Below are 10,379 nucleotides of genomic sequence, written 5' to 3'. Positions count from 1 at the left end.
TCTATGAATCTATGAATCTATGAATCCCTTGGGGCGCTCTGGTGAACAGACGTTCCCCCAGATCCTAGTGAGCACCCCTGATAAACTTATAGGTGAGCACCAGATCACCCCTGAGCCTGCGCTTTTCCAGGCTGAAGAGTCCCATGGCTCTCAGCCTCTAATCATAAGGTCTGTTTTCCTCACCTGCGATCATAAGTGGTCACACTGAAGTGCCCTCATGCCCCAGCCAGTCCCATCAGCATCTACAAGTGTGTTGCAGCACACTAAATGATGCCACTGTAGGATAGTACTTGTGTTTATGAGTACTATCCTGTGGCGGCATTTATTAGTTTACTGTGGCCTAATAGGGCCACACATGTAAATGCTGAGACTTTACTGCAGAGCTAATTAGTCAACTCTGCAATAAACATCTCATGTAGATGCACCCAGTATGTAGGATATTGCTAGGTGGAATTAACTATAGTGTGGCTCAAATGTCTCCCTACTTTAATAGGAGATGTGGGTTTCCAGTTTCTCTAAACATTATCAGTAGTGCAGTAGTGGCCAAAACATGCTAGGCCCTAACAAGCATGGAAAGGCAGAATCCCAGGCCAAAACAGCTTATAGTCAAAATGGAAAATAGAAATATGTGAGGGGGTAGAGGGAAAGGAACCATACCAGCAAGGTGGAATTATTATGTATTTCATTATATTGATTCAAAACTGGCTCTGTACCTAATTAATGTTACAGATATCACTATCACTGCAGGGGCAGGTCTTAAGGGAGAACGCAAATGACAGTGGTAGACCAGATGATGATAGACATTCCAAGTACAGGAAAGGAGACACATCACTAAAGGGAGAATGGTGAATAAATGAGCCAACCTTTGTCAGTGTCAGTCATGTCCTGTGGGTCTCTGGCACCTGGGGGGCCAATGCCTAGATTTGCCTCCCCGGGACAATCCAAGCAGGGTGTGGGTTCTGAGGCAAAGCAGCCTGTGCAGAGCCCTGCCTCTTGCCCCATGGCACTTCTGTGGGAGAATTGGGCCACTGGGGGAGGGGCGCTGGCCAGAATTTCTGGCCGGAAAGGAAAAAGAAGCCCACAAGCCGTCAGGAGGGCGGTGGGCCACACATAAAGGAACCGCGGTCTTTCTGGCTGGCGTGCCCCACCCCCAGCTGGTGCCTGGGGGCCATGGCCCCCTACTGCCTCTCCCCTACCCTGTTGGTACACCACTGGTCAGTATTTAGCTAGGAATTTGGGATCCTGACTTCATGCAACAAACTTCAAAAATACTGATTTAAAATTCCATTTCAGGTGAAACTGTTCCCTTAACTACTGCATTTACCCAAATCTAAGATGATCTTGAATTTAAGATGACCTCCCCAATAATGAGCAATAGGTTGGCCACCCCTGAGCTAGATGATAGAGCAATACCATCAAACCAAGCCTTTCCTGATGACTGCTGATTCTGCTATCCTCCAGCAACTGGCTACAGCATTCTCCTTGGATCCCACCTTCCATTCCTTATTTAGGACCAAACAGTGGCGACGTGTAGGGGGTTCATGGGGGTGCACATACACCCCCTGAGAGCACCGGTGCATCCCCTGATTGGCCATGCTCACCACTTAGGCAATGGGCAGGAGGGGCAGATGGAAGCACCAGTGCCCCCCCTTTAAGCGCTGGCCAATTGCTGCAGCCACTCCCAGAAGTGGCCGCAGCCACTCCTGGTAGAGGCTGCAGTAATTGGCTGCAGCGACTGGCTGTCATGGGATCAGCAGCTGGTCAGCAGGATTGGACGCAGGGGACTCCCTTGCCCCCCTCCCAGTTGGCGGGACTGGTTGCAGCAGGGGCACGTGCCCCCCCTGACCAAGGTGGCACCAATGCCAATGATGAAACAGAAATCAATGGGCACTCCAAGTGTAGGTTCATATCCCTCATGGGACACCGTCAGTTAAGCTGTTTCCTATATACAGCACTGATGCAGAGTTAGCAGTGTATGTCCTGAATTCATTGAGAATGAATGTTTAAACATTTTCCTCTTCCTTCTTCCCCAGTGCTAACCAGGAAGCAATACAGAAAGATGTAACATGAACTCACGCTTGCTCATTATATGGATGGGTTGGTTAGGTGGCACATTTGAATATTATGCAGTATACAATCAGATGAAGCCTAATAATGGATTTCTCATTGTGGAGTGAACAACACATCCGTTCTCCCTCCCCCCGACCAAAAATAGTACTGTACCTTCCCACTAATCAGCTGTTTTGTACTGCTGGTAACTCATGGAAAAATGAGTAGCATGTCAATGGAATGCACTTTAAAGTCAAACTCCCTAGTTCAGAGTCCACCCACCTCTTCCATATGGGAAGGAAATGCTGTAGTGCCATCGCTCATGTCCAAACTTGTTTGTACATGTGCGTGCTTTCCAGATCCTGGCCTTCCAAATGCCACCTGGATAACCTGACCCATGATCTTACTGTGTGCACAAGGAAGTGGACATGCAAAAGAGATATTTGGCCAGTTCTAGAGGAATATACTGTTGCTGGAATTAGCCCTAAAAAGAAATATCAGTAGCTCCCTGTGAAATGAAATCATAATCAGGTTGTTTGTTTAAAAAAGAAAGTTCTCATAGCAGATTTCATGTCCAAACATCAACAGGCATGTCATGACTTCTAAGATGGGCTGGAACCATAACATCATTTAGATTTTGAATAATTAGGATTTTTGAATAGCAAGGAAAGGTTGGCTGGTTAAATCTTGAAAGCATGCAACACAGTTTAAGTGTCAAGTAAGTATAATAATTATGTAGTTCATGCAACATGAATATTCCATCAATTTACTCACGCTCCACAGCAGCATAATTTGCTCATTTGAATTTTTAGTGAAACCCTTCTGGGTCACCCTGATCTCCAACCAGAGGTAAAGACTGAAAATCTGCCTCTGCTTTTACCACCCGCAACCTGGGAAAAACTGAAAAACGACTACACTGATTCTTTAAAGGTAAGACTGTGAGGCCTGCTAGCAGATATATCTCAGGTAAGAGACAACAATGACTGATTCAGAAGCCTCCCCATTAGAGTTTGATCCTGAAGGATGCTGGATAGCCCCAACTCTTAAAGATGTGGAGCACCTAGCACCGCACACAGAATCAGGCCTTAAATGACTATGACTCCAAGATTCCTTAGGATGAACCATGCCAATCTTCCACTGGTGGGCATATGGTCTAACAACCAGCCCTACGTAGCCAATACCACTGGTTACGGGAGTAAGTAGTCACCACGACACATAGGGTGGCAAGGTCAAGACAATGAGAATTCTGTTGCAGAGTTTCTCTTCAATCTTTCCAAGCTCCATTCATCCCTGAATGAAAGTCTGTCCTTTCCTATGATGTATTCTGCACACCATGTATTTATTAAAGTCTGTTTATTGATACTGACCTGTCAATTTCCTTCCTTCCCTGTTTAATATTTAGGAGAAAATAAAGAGCTATTTTGACAATATGCTGAAGCTGGAGATCACAGAACAATGGGAGAAGGAACTTCAGCCAGAACTGGTGCAAAGCCAATACAATTCATCTCTATACTTTGATATTCAAACGGTATTTGATTAGCTTATGCAAAGTACATGCTTTTCCTTTCATTCCAAGGAAACTGGAATATTACCTTGTGGTATGTAGGTGCTGCCTCCTGTGATAATTTATGTTAGTCACGCACTTGCAGAATACATTAGAAAAAGCTGCCATTTATTATAGTTTTTAGCTCTGCCACTTGCCTTCTAGCTGCAAATTAAACCCGCTGACAGTTGTGTCACTGGCATAATAGGCAACTGATTTTAAGGTCTTTAAATCTCTTTGATTAGAAATTTAAAAAAATGGATTGTTAGAAAAGCCTCTTCGTTGAAAGAGCTACTTTGTCCCAGGGCTGTAGCAGCCACCGAAAGGCTGGAGGCAGAGTGACAGCCACTCAAATTTGAACAGGAAGAAAAAACAAAAGCTCTTACTAGCTTTAGGGAGCACAGAGTAATAAAGCCAAGAGGGTTTGGATTCATTTTCATGACTTACAAAGGATTGAGTCATTTCAATTGAATAATCCTAAAGAAAAGAGAGAGAGAGAGAAAGAAAATCAAAGATTTTTTTGCCTACTGCTGTGACTCATTTTCCATAGAAAAATTTTCTACATTCTAAATTTTTTTTTTTGATAACCATGAAGGCAGATGTGAATTGGAGTAGCAGATGGGTAAGGATGTTGGGAAAGGCAATAAAACAAGATTGTAGCTTGTCTGACTTTCAAGGCACAGCTGAAGGTGCGTGAATAGGGACTAGGAGGGACCAGGGACAGGATTGCAGTAGTTAAGATAGGAAATGACTCAAGCACAAATGAGGATTTCTGAGGTGTAGGCCCAGATTCTCAGCTGTGGCTAAGGTGTACTCTGGACAGTCAGTGTGGAGAGTAAGGCAGTTTTTGGTTATGTTGGGCTGCGGGACTACCTGGAGTGCTTCTGGATTTTTACCAAAACTGGCATAGAATAATGAAAAAAGTCTGGTAAATATCTTGGTGCTTCCACCGGGATATGTGAATCACTACCATTCACACTAATCCAAGTTACACAGTCGGGTGGATGAAGGTGATTCCCCTGTACTTGTCCCATTTATTGGATTCTTATCACACCACGTTCTAGATCATTGCAGAACACATGAAAACATCAGGAAAAATCTCCACAAGCCTGGGAACTGCAGTTCTTGAGATCTGTTTGTTAGATCTGAAGGAATACATCCCACGGTAAGTGCTGCTTGCAGCAACAGATTCCTTCCAAAGTGAGGACCACATTCCCAAAGGTCAGGAGAGGTATCCATAGTGTAGGGCCAAACATTAGCATCATGTGGCATACCTGTGCCTGTTGCCGAGAGAACTCCAATTCATTGGAAGCATGACAAATTTAAAAGAGGAGCTGCAGAAAACCAATATATACAATAATAGACAGATGGGAGACCCATGTCACCCATATATTTGATGTCAGAGCTCCAAAAGAGGAACTGTTGGCTGGAAAGGACTTTCTGCCAGTATCTTATCTTTCCAACATGGTCCAACTGTGGTATGCAGAGCCTGGACAACAATTAAGCACCTGCCCAAATGAGGCTGTAGAAAGGCACCGCCTGTGATCCTGCATTAGCCTGAGAGCTTTGCCCTTAACTTTGATGGGTGCCGAAGCAGGCCCAGAATGCATGACTTACTTGTAGCCTGACATCTGAGTCTCAAATCACTGCAGTCCAGTTCAAGGGAGTAATTTATTCTACCTCTGATGACATAACATTCTTTCCTCATGAGTAGCCCCGAGGGTCATGGCTAGATGTCTGCATTAAAATGCAGCTGCCAGTGTTCAGATTCCATTGAATGTAGCCCTCTTCATCCTCCCATGAGGGTGAACACTTCCAGGAAAGATAGTGGCTGCACAAAGGAAACAACAATTTTCTCATCCTGAGACATCTATTTGCCTCCTCCTATCACACATGTTGGATTGTAGTGAGAGGAGAGTTTTGCTCAGGTTTCAGATCAACACTCTGGCATAACAAAGGAGAAGGACTTTTCAGCATGAATCAACTCCATCCAAGACTAAAAATAATTTTGCATTAACCTTTGCAATTTCACACCTCAGGAATGAACCAAGTGGGTAGTTTGCTAATAAACGTTTTACAAAATCAAGTGTGGGAGAGAATGAAAATTGCTTTCTTGAATGTGAAGTCGTAGCTTTCTGTAAGGCATGACAGATATTTAAAAACACTTAAAAGCAACATGTTAACCCCTCCAAAATCTCATTTCCCATACCATAACTACCCCAGCGAAATCCAGATTAGTTTACATGAATCGTGTTTACAGGGGGGTTCTTTTTAAGAAGCATTATGATTTTGCAGTTGAAAGTGATTAATCTAAGAATATTCCTTTCGTTTTAATTCATTTCTTAAACTTCTGTAGCAAAATCAAACTGCTTTTGGTGGTGGAGTTAGACCTCGATGACCTTGGAGGTCCCTTCCAAATCTTTGACTTTATGATTAAACAACTAAGGACCCAAGGTCCCTATAGTGATAGGGGGACACAGGTTTGCTCCCTTAATTATGTTTTCTCATATATTATGTGTGTTGGGGCAAATGGACCATGTTGGTCTAAACAAGATACCTTTAGATCAACAGAGCAATAAAACATGAAAGAATGGAAGCTAAATCTGCAGTGAATATGGGGAATATTTGTCTCTTCCAATTCTCTGTATAAACTTGAATGTAAAATGGAGCCTATCTCTAACTATCAGGATCCTCAAAGGTACAGAGATAAAAACGAATACTGATACCTCATACACCATGCTGACAATACACAGTGAAAAGCTAAGCGGTATTGCCTTGCTTATGTTGCATTTCTGGCATAAAATGAGCCCTGAGCTAAATCCCTTGCATGTTAGCTGAAGTAAGTACACATTATACTGCTCCAAAAGCCAGAAAAATGACTGGAGTATTTTGTGACCCTGCTGATTACTAATTCATTTAATTGTCCGCAGTTAAAGACTTCAACCTATGCCCTTTCATGCGTACAGATTTCTGGAAGCTGGAATCTGAGTCATGCTGATGACAAATGAGCACATTCCAGATAAAACTGTATATTTGGCTATAATGTCTATGTATCTCATTCCCTACCCCCATCCCCCAGTAAGACGTACAAAAAATCTGTGCATATAGAAGAAACCAGACAGGTCTGGCAATATGTTTGCCTCATCAGGTTCATGTACATGAAACGTTGTGTTGTCTAAGAGGACCTGTACACTGCTTTGCTTCAACTAACTGCAGCTAATTTCTGTTTTAATTAATGTTGCAGATTTGTAAAGGTTTTTCTGGAGTGGGACAAAGAGAAAGATTTTTCCTTGTTTCTGCCATATTTAGCAGCCTACATCAACAGTTTCCACGATCTGATGTAAGTCTGAAGTTCTCTTATAACAATTTTCGGGTTTGGGGAGGGAGGGTGGATTTTTGGTGGGTCTCAGAGTTAGAAAAGAAGGAATCCGTTAAGGCCCAATAGAATTAATGGCCCCAAATCAACCTGGGTATAAGTGAAGTGAAAAAATGAAGTTACACCAACAGTGATTTGGTCCTCTGAGGATTGCATAATGGTGCCCATGGAATTTAGCTGATAAAAGCTCAGTTTGTCCTGAGGATGAGGATGGAGCAATAGAAAAACATTTGCCATTGATATCAAGGGTTTAGATGCAGGCCCAGCTCTGGCCTGTTCTTCCAAGCCATTTGCAGATCTCAAAGAATCATCTTTTCAGTTTAAAGTCTAATAGTGTAAAATCAGCCCTTGCTGCTCCTTTTGACCTTAGGAGGGAAAAATATGTGGAGAAAGCACTTTGTTTGCAAACGTTGTGGGTTGTAGCCATGGTGGTCCAAGGACATGGGCAAACCAGGTTCTTTGGGTGAATCTGATATCTTTTATTAAACAGTTGGAAAAACATTTTTTTAAAAGCAAGCTTTCGGGTTTAAAAACCCTTCGTCAGTCTGAGGAAGTTTCAGCAGTTGGTGTGTGCTCTTCCTGGATGGGATGAAAAGTCCAGAAAGAGCACACACCAACTGCTGAAATTTCCTCAGCCTGATGAAGGGTTTTTAAACCCGAAAGCTTGCTTTTAAAAAAATGTTTTTCCAACTGTTTAATAAAAGATATCAGATTCACCCAAAGAACCTTGTCTGCCTTTTGTTTGCAAATAAACTCTCCATTTAATGGCCAGTATTGGTGACTTCAAGGGTTTTACGTATGTTAAAGACTGGGTATCTACAGCTTGGCTTAAAAATGGCTTCTGGTTTGTGCCTATTAGCTTGTCTAGCTGCCAAATCTACTTCGCTGCAGCAGGACTGAAATGCAGCCTATCTTCAAAAGGCCTGAGTTCAGGGTTCAGGAAGATGGACCCCTAGGTAGAGAACAATGCCTGCTGTGATCAGGGCTAGGGTGCAGAGGTATTATACACCTCTTGCCTTGTGGCTACTCCTGCAGTCTGGCCAGAACAGCAGCGGCAGTCCTCCTTGGGGCACTGGGGGCAGTGGATCTCCATAAAAATAGATTTGCAGCCCTTTCCATGGCACTCCCCTGCCTTGCAGCACAGAGATGGTTCGAGGCATTCCTACACAGCCAGGCTGAAAACTCCACCTGACACACTTTTCATCCAATCTGTCTTGTGCAGGCAAAAGTTACAAGCCCCTGGTTGGGGTCCTTTGAAAATATCATGCATGGCATCGTAAGTGCTGTGTCTGTTCTTAGACAGTGCTCAGAATACTCTTAAATTCTACAGCCCAAGAGGTGAAGGGAAGACGCGAGATGTATCAAACATACCAGGTGCGGTTCTGCCCACATGCTCCACTATACCCTGGGAGCAGCTCTCATGACATCACCTGACTCACACTCAGTTGTAAGTGAAGTCAGCATCAGACAGAGTTTCCAGTAAACTTTGCTGATACCAAAGGTTCAGCTGTAGCAAGGATATCAAAGATAGAGGCGGCAAGCCAGATGTTGTCCAGGTCCTGGTCCTGGCTTTGCCAGGCTAGCTCAGTGTGCTAAATGAGGAGTAGGGGCTTTTCATAGATGCTAGAGTCAGAAAGGACCTCAACAAACCACCAAGTCTAAAACCTGAAAGCTGGAGACTTTACTGACTGAGCTACCAGAGTCAACCCAGGTGGGAGCTGGATCCCACAATCACCAGCTCCAGAGGCTGATGCCTTATCCATTAGGCGCTACTGGCTTTGGTCTGATGCCTGTTTCAGACAGCTCTTGGAGCCAGTCCAGGGCACACGCTGTCTGTGGCACTGCACCAAACTGGCCCTGCACACTGGATGCAGCACACAAAGCTGGTCTGTGAGCCTGATCTAGCCCACCAACTGCCCCAGCACCGCTCACCTGGGCCACAGGGGCTGATGAGTTTGACAGCCCTGTAGCTATGGTGATAACTTTTGATTCTGGATGTCATCACCATTCAGAGATTAACAGCATGAGAATGCATTTTTGAACAGCAATATCATATCACATGCCAAGGCTGGGCCCTGTGAAATTGGGCCAAAAGACCTCTTGAGAAGGTTTGAACGTTCATAAAAATGCACTTGCAGTTCCCAGAGCAAATGTAGGGGCTTGTGTTCAGTGGATAAGTGGCAGTTATCTGTGGTATACTTATGTGCCGTTTCTCTAAATCTAGCTCATTTGCAAAGGGTTCATTGGTCCTGATCCCTACTCAGAAGCTCAGGGGAGACATAAGGCCTCTTTTTGGCTTGCAGTTCTGTCTCACTTGGGATCAGAAAAGGCCACTCACTGCAACTATTGATTGTGAGCAAAAGGGTAGGGAGGGGTGAGGAGTGAGGACACTAAGCTCTGCCTTGTTGCTCACAGGTCAGGGCAGCTTGTTGGGTGCAAGGAGCACAGCTGCTCCATGAGGAGAGGCAAGGGAACCTTCTGCTTACCCTATACCAAGCACAGAGCAGCAGGAATTGTAACCAAGTCCTGGGGTGATGCAACTGTGCATCGCCCCTCTGTGCAGAGGGGCCAGGGGTGACCCAAGTGGGCTGGTGGCAGTTATGGGTGGGGATCATGAGCCCCAAAAAAAAATCATTTCTTCTATATTATTATTTGGAATCAAAACTGGAGGTCATTTGGGAATGGCTGCTTTGGAGGTTGCCTGTAACATCACAGTCCAGCCCGAAGTTAACTCCTGTGACCAGACTACACTGGCACCAAAGATCTAAGTGACCCTTGGCCAACTCTTCCCTTCCAGGTGTATGCCAAACCAAGCAAAAGTGTCCAGACCCCATCCTGCCTCCTTGTTCCAGCCCAGTTGTGCCACTGACAGGGATATCTGGCCCTGTACTGTTCACTGTAGGCATAAAAGTTGCCACAGCCACCGGTGCCCACAGTGGATTTTTGTTCAGTTTCACAGTAAGCACTACCAGCAGAAAGCCTCTAGATGGCACAGTATATCCAGGAATTAGTCACATGCCAGCTTCTAGCAAGCAGTATAAAGCCAATAAGACCTATTTGAAAGTCAGTCACATCAACACTCTCATTTCTAAGTACCAGCCATTAAAAAGTTTCTTTACATTTATCTGCTGAGGATTTCTTAAGACAGTAAAGCGAAGGTCAGCACTTTCAAACCAGGGCCCTGATTCTGCAAACACACACCTACTTCACTTCATGTGCGTGAATTGACTCCAGTGGGACTAGTCAGACATCAGGTTAACCACATGCACTGATGTTTGCAGAATTAAGGTGCTGAATTGTAAGGGGTGGGCAGATTAGATGGCATCTAAATGTACTTCAATGACTTAAGTTTCCAGATGTTGATCACTGTGTAGAAATCAGTGGAAGTAGCAAAGGTCCAGTGTCTGTAAA

General features: G+C 44.3%; 1 protein-coding gene across 3 annotated transcripts in view; it reads left to right on the top strand.

The window, feature by feature from the left end:
• The window catches only part of EXOC3L4 (exocyst complex component 3 like 4), a 65,855-nt gene that overhangs the window by 15,972 nt on the left and 39,504 nt on the right, over nt 1-10,379 (top strand). For all 3 annotated transcript variants that reach the window (XM_019518524.1, XM_019518525.1, XM_019518526.1), the window contains 4 exons: nt 2,862-2,979; nt 3,452-3,577; nt 4,657-4,757; nt 6,837-6,932. In XM_019518524.1, the coding sequence (XP_019374069.1) occupies nt 2,862-2,979; nt 3,452-3,577; nt 4,657-4,757; nt 6,837-6,932 (441 nt within the window). The remainder of the gene's footprint in view (nt 1-2,861; nt 2,980-3,451; nt 3,578-4,656; nt 4,758-6,836; nt 6,933-10,379) is intronic.

Source organism: Gavialis gangeticus, unplaced genomic scaffold (genome assembly GCF_001723915.1).
Source record: "Gavialis gangeticus isolate Ggan-Ray unplaced genomic scaffold, GavGan_comp1, whole genome shotgun sequence".
Classification (NCBI taxonomy): Eukaryota; Metazoa; Chordata; order Crocodylia; family Gavialidae; genus Gavialis; species Gavialis gangeticus.
The sequence above is the reverse complement of the archived record's forward strand: the minus strand, read 5'-3'. Positions and strand labels throughout refer to the sequence as shown.